The following is a 16977-nucleotide window of genomic DNA, read 5'->3' as shown; positions in this document are numbered from 1 at the left end:
TTATTGAAGGAGAAATTTGCATGTGGTAAATGAAACCCTTTGTTATGGTCCAAGAGCAAAGACAGGTGTCTTAAATTGTCACTGTGACTCACAAAAAGGAGTTTGGTGCTCAGTGAAATTGGACATAAGGGGAGGCTGATAATGTGGCAACAGAAGCTATACCCTCTAAGGATTTATTACCCCTAGGATCTTGTAATTTTGATGTTCCTTACCATTTTATGGATTTTGAAGAGGGAAAATACTATGCAGTCAGTGTCAGTGCTTCTTCATGCTACACAGGCACTGCAAAAACTAAAATATTGAAGTAGCATTTTTATTTTAACATGCTGAGAGAAGTCCTTGAATACTCACACACCTTCTTATCCTGATAGCATTGACTTCTGAAAGACAAGTGGGGGGAAAGAAAGTTTCCTCACATCATTCATTTGACCTTCTTTCCCTTGAAACTTTGCTTATGGATTGAGTTTAAAACTAGTTAGGCCAGGTAGGGTTATGGAATAAGCCAATGGAGCTCCTTCACACCGAAATCTCTGTCAGTTCAGGATATGACCTTGTGAATTTTGCAATAAAGTTTGACATGTATTGTTTGCTTTTTTCCCCTTTATATTGGCAGTTTTCTTTGTTGGATGAAAAACTTTATCCTTTTCCATACTTTGGTTTTTTTTTTGGTGAACCAACTCTTAATAAATCTGTAGGCAGAGTAAATGAATATCTGCATGGGGAGACTTTAGCAAGGGAAATGGCATCAGCTTTATTGCTTTGATTTGTTTTGTGCTGGATGGTGTGTGCAAAGGTTGTGAACTGTATTTTGGCTTCATCCAATTACTGCATAATCATTCTTTCTTATGTTTGACTCCAGTGATACTGTGAAGATTGAAATGCTCGCTGGGATGCCATTTAACCAGTTTCCTGTCAGATGCTCTCTTTTGTTGCTTGTCATTTTTTATTTGTACAATTGTATAGATCATGAAAAATCCGAGGGTGACTTTATAGCTAAATTTATGGCCTTGTATTTTCCTGACAGAAGGAAACCAGCTTTTGTGGAATAGTTGGGTGATTTTAATGAATGAATGTCTTAAATATTTCACTCAATTTTTTTTTTACCTTTTGAGAAGAAAAATGCCTCATGTTAAAGTCAGAGATGTCTCGGGTTGTAGGTACTTGACATCATATTTCCTGTGGCAGTGCAGCCTCTTTCTTTATGGAGGTAGCATTGATATGACAAGTGCAGAGGTAATAAACCTCTTTTCAGTGGGCTTGGAGTGAACATTTCCCTCTAACAAGGAGTAATCAATCTGTCTATTTATGGTTTTGCAGATAATGGAGTGATAGAGTTTGCTGAGTATCTCAGATTGGCCTTTGTGGAATGAAGATCACAGGCTTGTAAAAAGCAGAGAGTTGCAGAAAAGTCCAGGTTGGATGGGACCTCTGGCAGTAACCTGGTCTGAACTGGGCCTTCTCTTGGGTTATCTGGGGCCCTCTGAAGCTCAGTATTGAATATCTCCAGTGAGGGTTGTTTGAGCAGTTCTTTGGGTGACTTATTCCAGGGTTTACTCCTGGTCTAATGGAAGGTTTCTCTCCCCATGGCAGGAAGTCAGAATGAGGTGACCTTTAAGGTCCCTTCCAACCCAAACCATTCCAGGATTCTATGATGAAGACTTTTTATATATGTATGAAATTTCCCTGGATCAACTTATGCCTGTTGCTGCTTTTCTTACCCCTGTGCACCTTGTAAGCAGAGCAACTCCATCTCCTTTCTCAGCACCTGTCAGGTGTTGGAAGGCTTGGGTTTGATTTTCTCTAGGCTGAACAGACCCAATTCCTCCAACCGTTCTTCAGACCGGGTTCCCCAGCTCTGCCCATCTTGGTGAGCCTCCATTAGACCATCTCCAGTTGATCACTCTCCTTTGAGCTGGGGGAGCCACATCTGGATGCAGCATTCCAGCCATGCTTCAGATAAGCCTGTTGGTCCTCTGGCCATACCCTTGTTGGTGCAATCAAGGACACATTTTGTCCCCTTGGAAGGGGCACACTGCTTGCTCATGTTCAGGTTGCTGTCCACCACATCCTTGTCCTGCTGCTTGCAGCTCTGCCCTCCCAGATTCAGGACTTCCTCTTCCTTAAATTTTACACAATTTCTTCTTGGCTCTCTCTGAGACTTCCAGAGTCATTGAGCCACCACCCTTGGAGATCAGCAGTGCAGCCCCTTCCTCCACCCATCTCCCAGTTTCTCTGTCCAGTCCAGATCTTACCAACATGTCAACAAGTGGCAGACTTGTAACATTATTAAGGCTGAGACAACCACAGCTCTTCACCCATGAGCAGATTTCTCACAGAGGGCAGTCAGATTTGATTTATCCTTGGTAAACACCTGCTTTTTCCCAGGCACTCTCTTGCCCATTGCATACCTGGAAAAAGCTTCCATGAGGGAATTGCTCCATGGTTTCCTCAGGAACTAAAGAGGGTCTGTAGATTCCCAGCTCATTTTTCTGTCTCTTTTATATTTAAGTGATAGAAATAGATATAAAATAATTTTTTTAAACTATTACCAGTACCTGGGCAAGCTTTCATGCTTAATGGGTCGGTGTAATGTGCTGCATTATATCCTTTATGTGCAAGTACCAATTATCCTTGTCCAAAGAGAACTTCCAAATGCAATGGTTGGCTGCTGTTAAACTAATCTGCCAGAAATCCAATTATCTAACCTTATTAGTCACATCAACGAGGGTTTAGATTGGCTCCACTTCTCCAGCAGATGTAGAAACCTCATGATTTGTGGGGGAGGAATTTCAATTTTTTGCAGGCTGTGATGGTTTGTGTGATAAACAGGCAGCTTTCCCCATGGTGGTTTTCATTTCAGTAGGAACTGGGTTTGCCTGGTAAAACCAGTAACAGACAGGAGGGGTGTTTTTGTTCTTCCAGTGTCTATAGCCCTGAGAAAAACCAGATAAACTCCTCTTGTTTCACAGAACTATGTTGAGGACTGAATTAAAAGCCGGAGTTGCCCGTTTTTGTCCTCTCCCTCTGAAGGTGCTTTGAAGCCCATATAAGGCTTCAAAGGAGCCTGTACCTCAAAGCATGAATCCAGTACTAAAGTCAGTGTGGGACTGAAGCTTCCCAGTAGAAGAAAATGCCTCCTTCCCCACTCTGCTTCCTCCCCTTGCCTGTTCCAGTAGCAAACCCTCCAGATCAAAGGGAATATCTTGGAACCATGGGAGCGATCAAAGAGAATTGGTTTGATTGTTCCAGGCCTGGTCAGGTGATTGTGATGGATCCTGTGGTGACAGCAGGGGGCAAAGCTCATCATGGAACAACCATTCAGCTGGAATGTGGAGTTTGGAGCATGGAAAGCTCCTGCTGTTGCTGCCTGTTCCTCCCAGCTGTCCCTTGCTCAGGCTCCATTGGTCCAGTTCCTCCCAGCACTCCTGGTTCTTTGCATAACCTTTACCTTACCTTTCCTGGACCTGTGTCATTACTGATGTCATGTTCTGCTTGGTTTTGACTTGAACCCATTCCCAGGAATGTGCCAGTGCAGGAACTGGAACAGGTCAGAGTGTGAAGGGAATGGGAGGAGGTGGTGGGTGAGGTCTGCCTGTCTCATGGCACTGCATCACAATACCAGTGATCAGTTCTTTTAACTGATCTGGTACAAGTTAAGGACTAAAAGTAGCTTATTGTAAGAACCAAACCAAAATATTAACAGAATAATGGGGAGAGGGACTTGGGACAAGGCTGTGCAGTGACAGGACAACGGGGAATGGTCTTAAGCTGAAGAGGGTAGATTTAGATGGGATATTGGGAAGAAATTCTTCCCTGTGAGGGTGGGGAGGCCCTGGCACAGGTTGCCCAGAGAAGCTGTGGCTGCTCCATCCCTGGAAGTGTCCAAGGCCAGGTTGGACAGGGGTTGGAGCAACCTGGGCTGGTGGAAGGTGTCCCTGCCCATGGCAGGGGGTGGAACTGGATGGTCTTTAAGGTCCCTTCCAGCCCAAACCACTCTGATGCTTTTATAAGGTAAGAGGATGATGGTTAAGTCAGAAGCTCTTCTCCAGCCTGGCTTCCCAAACATCAAGCAGGAAGGAAGGACCTTTATCCTTCAAAGGGAAATCACTACCCCCTGTAGTGATGAGCAGGAAGAAATTAGAAGTCCCATAATTCTAATTTTCAGACTGAACCACATTACTGAGGGGAACCATCAGTTTCTGGTGGTGTTCCATCAGTGCTTTCAGTTTACAAGCTCCAGCATGTGTCCCTGCCCTGTTAGACTAAGGAGCTGTGAAAAATAATGATCTGAGGAAAGAGCCCTAAAAATGCAACAGCACATCTGTCCTGTTTTCTGCGAGTTCTGGGAATGACACTTTGCACAACAGATCCATAGCAGAAAAGGTAGGAAAATGATATAGAAATGCATAAGCAATGAATGCACAATACAGAATTATATAGAAATGCAAATATATGATGCATTATGCATATGATTTCTGAAATAAACCCATAGGTACAGCTGAAGTACCTCTAGCTAACATTCTGTTGTGAAGGGAATTAAATGAGTAAAGGCCAGAAGAAATAAGAAAAGAAACAATTTCAGTTCATTTTTAACACTTAACAAGAAATCTCAGTATCATCAAGATGGTTATACTGGCATTTTTATTTTCAGTGTGATTTCATGCTGGTTATTGATGAATTTCAAATTGATTTAATTCTTCTTAATAAGAATTTCGTGGTTTAGCTGAATCTCTCTTGACTTTTAGAACCTATGTTTCCTTATTAAGTCTTTTTACCACTTTTGGGCCCTGTGTTAACCTCCCTTTCCCTGTGCTGTAGATTTGCAGCCAGAACACAAGTTAATGACTCTCCAGCTTTTTGGGATGCCGCAGTTTCTCCTCAGTGATCCCACTGAACGTGCAAATTCAAATCACTAATCCCCCCCAAAGGATTCGTTTCAATAAGTAACATTTTAAATTATCTGCGGTTGAAATGTAAATGTGTAAGTTTTTCTTGTGTTCTGGCCTTTTGGAGATTATCAATATTCCTCCCTCACCCCACCTGAAGAGCAAACACCTCAAAAATCACCTAATAATTTTAAATGGCTGCCAGATCTGTTTGCCAACTGGAATGCTGTGGAAAAATAGGAAAGGGAACAGATGAAACTGTTGGGAATTACCACCAACTTCCCTAAAAACCTTTGAGCAAAGTTTTGTGGTCATTCTATCTCTGCATTAGGACTAATTTCTAGTGGTGTGATCTGTCACTTGAATTTTACGTGGCAAATTCATTATTACCCTGCAACAAAACGAATTTACAGCAGCTTGGAGGATTGAAAGTCCTGCTCATCTCCAGCCAGATTCAATTGTCAGCCAGTCTGCAAATGCAGCCTGGCCACACTGGAGGTGAACCCAAGTCCAAAAGCGATTAGTTGAGTTGACATGAGATGACTTCCCTTGATTTATGTGCTCCAGATGAGAGATTGTAGCAGACAGATGAAGCTGTGGATTTGCTCCTTGCTCAAGATCAAACTCTCACATCCTAAAGAGAAGCTCAGATCTTGATCAACTGCAAGGAAAAGTGGATAATAATGTCCAGTAATCTTCCTAACATCACCCCTCAAGCTTTCACTGTCAGCACAAGGATACCAATCTGATTCCTTGATGGTGCCAGATATTCCCCCTAAGCCTCCAGAAGGACCCTCAGCAAGTGGCACTGGCTGTAATGGAAACATGGGAAATTTGGCACTTCCTCATCTGAGAGTAAATTCCATCACAATAATTGCAGGCCTGTTTTTGCATTAAATTTAATGCATTAAAAAAAATTAATGCATTAAAAGGAAAAAAAGAGAAAAGGAAAAATTGAGAGTTTATCCACAGATACAAGGTGCAGTGTCCCAGAGCCAGTAGCTTGAGCACTCCAGGGTCACATTCCTGCTCCCATCATGGAAGAGGATAAACCTCTAAAGCTCCATAGACCTCAACTTGTGTTGATAAAACATTCCTCTATGGAAATACCGGAGAAGGATGTTAAATAATATTTATTCATCTGGCTTGGAAAGACCGTAGAAGGAATTTAAGCTGATGTTAAATAGCATTTATTCATCTGACTTGCATGATCTGCATCACAGCAATTCCTTGAGAAGTATCAAGAATGACTGAAGAGCAAAGATGTTGTTAATAATCCTTAAAACCCCAGAAATGCCACAAGTCTGGCTCTGTTCAACCCTAGAGGGTCATTAGGGAAATGGCCCAACAAAGCATGGATTTACAGAGATTTAAGTAAAACTGATATCAGGAAGATACTCAGGATCCTGTATGACAAATGTAATTGCTCTTCTCTGTCTGAGTAATCTCCTGCTAAAAAATACATCACCTAAAGGGCTCACACTGGCAGCAAGTTTCATTTTTCACACTGGTCTAGAAACTTAATTTCTTTCTGGGCTCATTAGAGAACATGAATTTTGTGACTTCTCTGTTTCATCATCGTGTTCTTCAGTGTTTCACTTGACACGTTCTCGTGCTGTGGGAACAAGTTTCAGCCTGTGGTGGTTCTGAGAGTGGGTGGATTGCCTTTTCTGTTCTGCCTTTTGTCATTTGCCTGTCAGTTTTTTAATAACAGATTCATTGTATAAAAATCCTAATTTCACGTCACTGTTGGTTCATTTCTTCTCAAGGGAAGTAGTGAGGGAGTGGGACAAGTTATCCAGAAAGGCCACCTTTCATCCATCCATGGAGATGGTAATTTCTTGGCTAAGCAAGCCACACTTGGCCTGATCCAGTGTTGGCAGTAATCCTGCATCACCTGAGAGGCTGCATGGAATGGCCTTTGAGGTCTTTTTCCAGTGTTTCTTTGACTCTCTGGATCATTTGGGGACCAGAAAAGCACCTTTGAAGTGTTTTAACCTGAGCTTTAGGGTCACTCATAGTAGTAAAAGTTGCTTTAAGACGGACAAGTTGTTTGGGTACTTAGTTGATTTTATCACTGTCTGCATGATACAATCTGTAGTTGGAGTTTCCTGACAGTTCAACTGACCTGTGCATGGTTTGATCCTGTATCCTGAATTTCCTCTGAGCACTGGGGGAGCAGGACTTGTTCTGCCCTTTTTCACCATGAAGGTTTGTAGTCACTGAGCTCAGAGCACAGCCTTTTTTTGCTCTGGTGTAACCCAGTCCTGGTGGGCTGCAGGTAGTGTGTAAACATAAATTTCCCAATTCAAATGCAGAGGTCAAAATGTCTGGGGTTGCACATGAAGGTGGGAAACAGCCTGGAGGTGCACCAGGGGAGGTTTAGATTGGAGATCAAGGAAAATTTCTTCATGGAAAGGGTTGTCAAGCAAGGTTGTTGGAAAGGTTGCCCAGGGCAGCCCTCCCATCCCTGCAGGGATTTAAAATCCACGTAGATGTGGCACGTGGGGACATGGTTAGTGGTGGCCTTGGCAATGCTGGTTGAACTAAGTGGTCTTAGAGGGCTTTTCCAACTTCAGTGATTCTCTCATGCTGTGAATATTACTGCAGTTAATGCTGGGAAGAACATGGAGACTTGGAAAGGGAGGCAAAACCAGTGTCCTGGGTCAGACTGTAGATTATCACATTCCTGCTGTTGGCCCTGTTAAGGTGATTAGAGATTGACTTGCCCTGATGCAGAGGAGTAGTTTGTCATTGTCACAATTTATCCAGCAAATCCCTCATACCAATGTGTATTTCTCCTTATAAAGGATTTTTCTTAGCGAAGCAGGAACTTCTCCACAGTCCTTGGCCATGTTTCATGTGCAGGTTCACAGCTACTGTGGTCTTCAGCAGCAAAGGACTTGCAGGGGAGCAGGCAGGTACCTCCAGCAGTGAGGTGGTTGAGATGCTTCTCCTCATCCTTCCCTGCTGCAGGTGCAGGGTTTCCTCCTGCTCTGCCCAGGTTTGCCTTGCAGGAGGAGGGGGTTTTGGCAGAACCAAGGGCATAGCTGGCTGGTGCTTGGTAGAGGCATTGCAACAACCACTGTTGGCTGAGGTGAGGCTGTGTGGGCAGAGTTTAAAATGCAGGGTATGTTGGCAAAACGAGACTGGTGGTGGACATAGCTACTGTGCCTCAAAGTGATGTAAATTAGTTGGTGAAAAGCACTGTCTTATAGAGGTTCATCATTATTTAAGTCTCTTGGCAAGGGTCATCTCTAACTCCTCACTGAAATAAATATGCTCGAAGAATTTCACAGTGTGGACTAAAAAAATCCAGTTTCTCTTCCTAACTAAGAGCAGAGGGGCAGGCACTGATCTCTTCTCTCTGGTGACCAGGGACAGGACCCGAGGGAATGGCTGGAGCTGAATCATGGCAGGTTTAGGTTGGCCATTAGGAAAAGGTTCTTCCCCAGAGGGTGGTCGGGCACTGACCAGGCTCCCCAGGGCAGTGGGCACAGCACCAAGGCTGACAGAGCTCAAGGAGTGTTTGGACAACGCTCTCAGGGACAGTGGGATTGTTGGGGTGTCCTGTGAAGGGTCAGGAGTTGATGATCCTGATGGTTCCCTTCCAACTCAAGATATTCTCTGATTCTGTGATCAGAAAGTCTATTCCTTTCCCATTGGCACATTGTGAGCTGTTAATATTAACTGCAGATGCAAAGCACATCTCTTGACATTTCCAAAATGTGAGGATGCTGTGTTCTTGTGCAGGTGGCCCTTTGCTTCTCCTCAGAGTCATTAAGGGGCTGCTTAAGCAAGTGACAGTGAACAAACTTGGTGACAACCGTTCTTTCAATAAACTCCCACTCTGAGTAATGGGCTCCTATTGCCCTGCCAGGGCTCCCAGCTCACCCAGCTCTTCTGAGGTCCCTGGACAATAAGTTGTGGCACTAATCCTGTGAATGTCTGTGCTTAGTTAATGAAGAATTAGGAATTAGATGCCTAAACCAATTCCCTACAGAGCAGCAGGCCTGAAGTGAACCTCCCTCCACTAACAGTTCACATAATTCCTAACCTGGGCCCTTAGGGAATGTTACAGCAACAGTTAAAACCCTCTGTAATCATTAAAAATCCAGGGAATTACCCAGTTTGCATTTAAACTATATTCTAATGCCCACTTAAGTTTGCATTCTTTTATTGTTGCCCAAATAAAATTGCTTTGGAGTTGTTTGAAATTACTTCCTTCCCCTCTCTAGTGACTTATTAACAGGTTTATCAAGTTGTGCCCCACTGTGAGTCAGTGTGTGTGCTGAAAAGGGGTGTCAGTGATGCTGGGATGTGCATCCAGCCGAGTTATCCAGCCTCAGGTGTTATCTCTCCTCTCTCACAGAGTTTTCAACAATTTTTGTTGCTGTCACCTTTATCACAGAGGACATTCTGTGCAGGGGACATTCTGTGACTTTGTGTCTTCTTTTCCCCTTCCCTCATTCTTGTCATTAATCTCCTTATTTAGTTTTTCATAGCACAAATATTTACACTTCATTTAACAAGGTACCCAGTGATTTCTTTAACACAAAGTCCTTGTAGGGCAGTTCATGGTGGATGCTCTGAAACCAGAGCCTGCAGACTCCTAAAGTCAGTCAGGCTTTCAAACAGTGGCTGAACATCTCACCAAGGTACCCAACCAATCTGTGAAGCACCGAGGCTCCAGTAATAAAGTGCAATATTTGCCATCTGATTATTTCCGCCTGCTTTGTTTAATTACAGTTCGAAAATGAGATCATCACCAAACTGGATCACGAAGTGGAAGGAGGCCGAGGGGATGAACAGTACAAAGTGTTATTTGACAAAATGTAAGTGTTGAGATTTATGTCACAGTGAAGTCAGGAGAGAGAGCAATTAGACTACAATGAACTCTGCAGCCCAGAAATAATTAAAATCTGTTAACGATGCACAATATTTAAAATTGCACCTGAGTCAAGGTTTTTCCTGCGTGGGATTAACAAGGCGAATGTAATTGGTTTTTTCAGTCTCCTGGAGCACTGTAGGAAGCACAAATACCTGGCTAAGAGTGGGGAAACTTTTGTGAAGCTGGTTGTGCGTTTGATGGAGAGGCTCTTGGACTACAGGACCATCATGCACGACGAGAACAAGGAGAACCGCATGAGCTGCACCGTCAACGTGCTGGTAAGCAGGGATTCCACCAGCTGGGATGGTCCCTGCACTCGGAATTTTACACCTTGGTGTCAAACTGAGTCTCTGCTGGGATTCTCGTGGAAATCTAAAATGCTTTGGGGTTTTTTTCCTGTTTTGATGAAGGCAAATTTATGAAAATGTGGGTTATTCCTTCTTTAATTGATTCTAGGGGAAGATTTAAAGAGAAGTGTTGTAAGGAGGGTTGTTCACTGACATTTACAATGGATTTGTGAACGACTTTATGCAGAAGAACACCTGACATACAGAATGTTGGGATTCTGTGCAGTTTATTCCTGAAATATTGACACATTTGCAATCCCATTTGTATTCTGCTTTCTGCTCAGCCTCCGTGTTCAAATTTTTTGAGGAAATTTGAGTTACTATTCCGTTCACAACAGGAAAAAAATTCAGGTTGTTTTTGTCACTGACAGGAAATTTCCTTCTTAAAATTCTAGAAATTCTGGAGTGTCTGCTCTATACACTAAACTTTTTCCCTTTGGACTTGAGTTGGAAGCAGTAGAAGTTATCCCTCATAGTACACACTGGAAGCACTGGAGTATTAAGATTTTACAAGCCTTAAATGAGCACATATGGAAAATAACTTTTAGAGACCCCCAAATCATAGTAACTAGATTTGATTTTTCCAATAAGACTCAGCATTAAACTGTTTTCCACTAAGGCTTCTGAGCTTTCATCCCTCTGTATCGCCATCAAAGCTTTTATTTTGCTTTAATATATGGGGCACAACCAGTGTTTATGGTTTATGTGATATGGCTGATAGATTTTGTGCAGGAAAGAGCTGAGTGAGTGGTTTGTAGTATTTGTTTTGCACATAATGGAGCTCGTGCAGTGCAGCCTTTGTGTCGCCCCATCAGCCACAAACACAGCGGTGCCCACTGGAGCAGGAGAGGGGATGGGGACATCAAACCACAAACTGGGCCTTTATTTTTAGTGTGTTTTCCCTCCCTGTGCACATCAAAAAGCATCGTGGGAGAAGAGGAGGGACGTGGGGAGTTGTCACCGGCTGTTGGGTTGCCCGCAGAAAGGTCATCGCGTCCTCCCGAGCGGAATTGTGTTGGAAAATCCTGCCAGTTCACACAAGCAAGATGGGAAATAGGAAATCACATGCTCTAAGCCAGTGTATAAAACTGGGAAAATTTCCTTAGGAAGGTCAATTTGTTCCTCCTTGCTTTCACCAGAATACTCTGAGTCTCTTCCCAGGAATTCTCACCATCCTGATTGCGGGGGACTCATGGCACACTTGGGGTTGGGTTTTTCTCCAGGTGTCTCCAGCAGCATCTCCTGATGCTGATTTTTGGCATCTGAATTTCTCAGGGTTTCCAGATGATACATTTTGTGGGTGATTTGGTGCTGTCAGGTTAAATCACCATGAGATCCCCTGCACAAACCTCCCACCGGAGTCAACGGGAAATGCCGGGAAGTGTCGCGGGCCAGAATTTTCCTTCATTTTCAGTAGCCATGATTTAAAACTTCAGCTTGATTTTAAACTCCCATTTGCCCTCCAGGGCCAACTCAGCCCTTTCATCATTCTCCAGGCACCTGAAGCAAAATTCATGCCTTTGCAAAAATCCAGCCATGGACTGGTACTCGGCACAATTCCCACCTGAGGTCTCAGAGAGTTCTTAATTGGGAATTTAATGATGCAGAGGCTTTCCTGGGATTAAGTGTGTCTGTATTGACAGGAGTTTAAGTTGGAGGGTTTGATCTGCATTTAAGCCAGTGCTAATGGGGAAGGGTCTGGAGCACCAAGAATGGTTGAGGGAGTTGGGGGGGCTCAGCCTGGAGAAAAGGAGGCTCAGGAGGGACCTTCTCCTTCTCTGCAACTCCCTGACAGGAGAGGGGAGCCGGGGGGGAAGTTGAGCTCTGCTCCCAGGGAACAAGGGACAGGACAAGGCCTTAAGCTGTGCCAGAGGAGGTTTAAATTGGATATTAGGGAAAATTTCTTCCTGGAAAGGGTTGCCCAGCCCTGGCACAGCTGCCCAGGGCAGTGGTGGAGTCCCAATCCCTGGGGGGATTTCAAAGCCATGTGGACGTGGCACTTGGGGACGTGGGTTAGTGGTGGCCTTGGCAGTTTGAGTTGAACTCAAAACCAGTGAGCGTTTATGTCAACTGAAATGGTAAATCCCTGGAATAATCCATCATTTCCTCTGTGAAATGTGAATTTTGTCTTGTATTCCAGTTCAGTTTGAAGGGAACTGCTTTATATCGGGTTTACCCATGTCTTAGTACTGGGCTTGTGCATCTATTAGTGGCTTCTCAAACTGCTTTAATTGAGTATTGAAATATATTTTAATTCAGGGAGGAAGAAACTGCTTTGTATTTTGTTTTCTTCAGTATATTTTAGCTTTTGGAGGTGAACTTTAAATTAGATTCAGAATTGCCTTTAATATCTCACCCAGTTTATCATACTTTGCATTTACAATATTTGTACTGTTAACTAGTTTATCTCAAAGGCAACCAGAGGAGAGTAATGCTAATGTGTGGCATATGAAACCAGAGAAATAACACTAATCTAACTTTTTATTTCTAAGGAAACCATTAGAATTCAAGAGCAGATGATGTATTGCCCAAGTCAGGTTCAGAGTTTTAAATCCATGGAACAACTGTTGCTTAAAAATTATGTTTTTTGTATATTAAAAAATTTTCAAGTTGAAACGGTTAATGATGTGTGACTTGCAAGTGCCAGAAGCAGCTTTCTAGCAGAGCTATTCTTGCAAATTCTTAACCTTTGCAATGAGACATGAGCCCTAATCCGCTGCAACATGAAACATCACAGCATTAGACTTTGTAAGTTAAATAACTTGTGTTCCAGCACTGGAGGCAAATTTCCCTTTGCAGTTTGGAGGCTGATGTTACGCAATTATGAATTTTTAATTTCCAGCGTGTTCTCTGTACGTTCCAAACTGAGAAATCAAAGAGTTTGTAATGAAATTATGTTGGTTTTTTGTTTGTTTTTTTTTTTTCCAGAATTTCTACAAGGAGATCGAGAGAGAAGAAATGTACATAAGGTTTGTAAACATGACTGGTGACAAACTGCCTGATGTGCTCCGGTGTAATTGGGGAAATTGAGTTCCTATTAAGGAGTCACTTGGGGGCTGGAGGAAGAGAAGTAATGAAAAATCATACCTTGACTGAACCCGAAGTAATTCAAAAGCTTATCTTCCCTGAGAACACCGAGTGCTGGAAGTTGGAGTCATGAGATTATCTTTGTCCCCTTTCTCCAGCTCCTTCGGTTTTATTCCACTGAACACTGAAATACTCAGGAGTGAATCTTCTTCTTTTCGTGGAGAAAATAAATAAGTAAAAAGAAAGCTGAGTAAAGAAATAATGGTACAAAATATGTGACTTGGGGTAAAAACAACTATTAAATAATATCATGACTGATACTTATTTTAAACTTAAAGCTTTCAGGAACCTTTCAAAATCTATTTGCACACAAAGTAAACATGGAAATGTGTCATTGTGTTTTCTGTAAACCTCGGGGTTCCTAGTCCTCCATTTGTGCTGTGGTTTAAAATTGACTACACTGTTGTGCTAAAATGCTGAACCTTGTGTTTGTAATGCTACTTTAGGTATCTAAATATTTTTAATTAATTCATTCTCACATGCTTGTTACCTTTTTGGAAGAACTTTCACTTGTGAACTCAGCTCCTGTTGTTTTAGCAGGTTGCAAAAAGAGAAGAAAATGGAAGGATTGATTACTGTGGACAAACATGGGAGGTTTGAGTTATAGGTCTGCCCTACTCAGCATCCCTAGAAAGACAAATTGTCTCTCGGTGTCACACTCCCACCCAAACTCTCTCCTATTTCTGTTAACAAACTCTTAATGAATATCAAAGTTGAAACTATTTTCACTGTTTTTTTCAAAATACAGTTTTACTGGTTTCGTGGAGGTTTTTTTAATTGTTTGTAAAAATCTCAACAAACAAATGAAGAGAATCCCCTGCCAGAGGTGTGATGGTATTGAAGTTAAAGAAGAAAACTTTTATCTGTCTCCACAGCTGAATTGTAAGAGTACTCTGTCTTGCACAAAATCTCTATTGGATTCCTCATCACAAGTCATTAATATGGTGGTGTCTGGTCAAAGGTTGGACTTGATGATCTTGGAGGTCTTTTCCAACCTTAATGATTCCATGATTCCCTGATTCTCTGAATATGCATTGAAAAGAACACAAGGGAAATGCAAATGGTCCCAAAGGTTGTCTGCACACAGAAATAGGAACTTTAAATAATCCCACGAATATTTAGGTGTTAGAAGATGGACTTGAACCCTTGTAATCTTCAAAATAAATTATTTAGTAACATCTTAAAGCCAACCTTTTGTAAGCACCACTGTTTTTCTTCCTTGCAGGTATTTGTACAAGCTGTGTGACCTGCACAAGGAGTGTGATAACTACACAGAGGCTGCCTACACGTTACTCCTGCACGCAAAGCTCCTGAAGGTAAACCCCAGAACACATCCCAACTTTGGCAAATCATGTCAGCAGTAACCCAGAGAGGTGTTTGTCACTCAGAACATCTGCACTTTAAACTGTGAGCTGCAGCTCAGGGCAGGGTTGTCTTTTGCCCATGTAACTCATCCACGGAGGAATTAATGTGTGGCGGAGGCAGATCTTGATCTGGAATGGAAGCGTGGTCAAGGCAACACCAGGAGTTACAAAGTGCAAAGCTGAAATCTTTAAAATATCATGGTTGTGTAATGTGTGGAAGCCTCTAACCACATATTTTAGTAAGTCAGCTCTCCACAGAATCTTTGTGCAAAGGCAGTACAAGGGAGTATTTCAGCCTGTTCTTGGCTGTCTGTAATAGATTCAGTTTCGATTTTGGAAAATTAGGGAGAGATTCAAATGGCCTTCTTTCCAAGTTCATGCTTTTAAAAGGTACCTATAATTTTAATGCAGTTTTGCACAGTTTATAGCACATTTAGAGGCACAACAATATTGCTGTTCTTCAAGGAATGTTTCAGTGGAACCTGTGATGTATATTAATAACATGGTATATGTAGAAAGTACATGACATAAAGCATTTGAGTTTTTAACACTATCCAGTGTCAGCCAGAAACATAATGGAACTGTATTTCCTAAGCATTAATCTCACTGAAAACTTCCTGGATAGATGATGTTGTTTCTAATGTGCAGCTCGTTCATGTGATAGTGTCACATGTGTGGGAGCTGGTACCAACCATGTCCCCCTTGTTATCACATACAAAGATGCTCCTCTTGCCAGCACTTGGGTCATGAAATCACAGGTTTAATACAACCCAGTCATCACTGAAATACCAGCAAGGGGTTTTATTTCTTAATTTTAAAAAGCAGTTAATGGGAAAAGTAAAAATGTAAATGTGATAAGAATTAGCATTTTTGGAAGTGTTTACTTTAGTCCCATTCATCTTCCTCATATTTTATCACCCACAGTGAAATCTTTCTCCCTCAGGGGGTCCTGGATCTCTTTCTACTCCCCTCAAGGACTGTAGCACCCAAGGTCATATGGGGCAGAGAGTCAGGGACAGAATAACTGAGGGGCTGAATGGGGCTTGGAGCAACCTGGGCTAGTGGAAGGTGTCCCTGCCCATGGCAGGGGGTGGAATGGGATGGTCTTTAAGGTCCCTTCCAACCCAGATGAGTCTGTGATTCTGTATTATTGCAACCTGCTGCACTATTGCTGTTATGGTGCCCCACTTGATAAAGAAAATTTATCTCATTCTAAGCAGCCAATTGTTCTTGGCAATCCTGGATTTAATTTAAGCAATCCCAAGTGAAATGCAGGTGTAAAAAAACCTATTTGCAAAAGTTGGAAAGTGGAAGGTGTTAAATGAAATACTTCTAATGGATGCACTGCCAATGATTCCTACGAGTAAACTGAATCCAAGCCATAATTAGACTAAATACGATGCAGAGCATAAGTGTGCAACTTAAATTAAGACACTTTGAAATGTATTTACTGTATTTTAAAATAATTAGAGAAAGAAAGTATCAGGAATGGCTCTGACACCTCCCTCTCCCAGGCTGGTGCAATCACTGCCCCTGGGCAGGAGTTGGAGAGAGGAACTCGCCGAGTCTGTGGCTGGAAAGGTCTGTCTTGTTCCCACAAGGGACATAAAGCAGGACTGACAAACTGTGCAGTGCTTGCTCATGACAATTCACAAGAATGAACCTTTTAGACAACATAAAGGATTCACTCCCTTCCACAGGTGCTCATTTTCTGGAAAAGTGATGGAATAAACCCCGCCAGAAAAAGTCATTCAGACTTTTAGCTGTTATGGCTTGACCTCATTTGTTAGTTTATATGACCTTAAATTAGAGTTTAGCCAGTTTTAGCTTTTCTTAGATAATGTCTTCAAAGACCAGATGAGTATCTTAATTTACCCCTTTGAATTCACTGGGAAGAAATATCCATTTTTCCTCTCTTACAATGCAAACTGATAGAACATGGCAAATACAGGGGCAGGATTTGTCACAGGCTTTCATCACTGAGGGGATGTTTGTTTATAAGTATAATTATATTATAGCCTGGAATTACTTTGTTATTAAAATGTATCAATCTATCCACCCAAATTCTTGTTACTACCAGTAGTTAGCACTGGATGGAGGGTTCAGTATTGCTGGAGGAGCAGCAATATTGTGGTGTGTGTAACTAAGCAATTGAGTTTTTTTGTCAAGCCTCGAGTACAGGATTTTCAATGACACTCATCACTAGCAGATATTCCATCACACTGATTTTAATGGGATCACATTTAGGTCAAGACTGAGAGTGTGAGAGAATTTCACCTTTAAATTTGCAGGAAGGCTGTGCTTGTGGAGAGAGAGATGCCATCATATTCTGCAAATTACTGCAAGCTGATGAAGCACACTCAAGAAAAGAGACTTTTGTTGTACTTTTAACCCATTTTGTC

The 16977-nt window shown here is 42.3% G+C and overlaps 1 protein-coding gene across 2 annotated transcripts in view; it reads left to right on the top strand.

Annotated features, from left to right (window-relative positions):
• Positions 1–16977, top strand: part of DOCK1 (dedicator of cytokinesis 1) — a 278858-nt gene that overhangs the window by 209066 nt on the left and 52815 nt on the right. For both annotated transcript variants that reach the window (XM_064663542.1, XM_064663541.1), the window contains exons 34-37: positions 9636–9721; positions 9899–10055; positions 13053–13093; positions 14437–14527. In XM_064663542.1, coding sequence (XP_064519612.1) covers positions 9636–9721; positions 9899–10055; positions 13053–13093; positions 14437–14527 — 375 coding nt within the window. The remainder of the gene's footprint in view (positions 1–9635; positions 9722–9898; positions 10056–13052; positions 13094–14436; positions 14528–16977) is intronic.

This window comes from Pseudopipra pipra, chromosome 8 (genome assembly GCF_036250125.1).
Source record: "Pseudopipra pipra isolate bDixPip1 chromosome 8, bDixPip1.hap1, whole genome shotgun sequence".
NCBI classification, from domain to species: Eukaryota; Metazoa; Chordata; class Aves; order Passeriformes; family Pipridae; genus Pseudopipra; species Pseudopipra pipra.
This window is presented reverse-complemented; position numbering and strand designations above follow the sequence as displayed.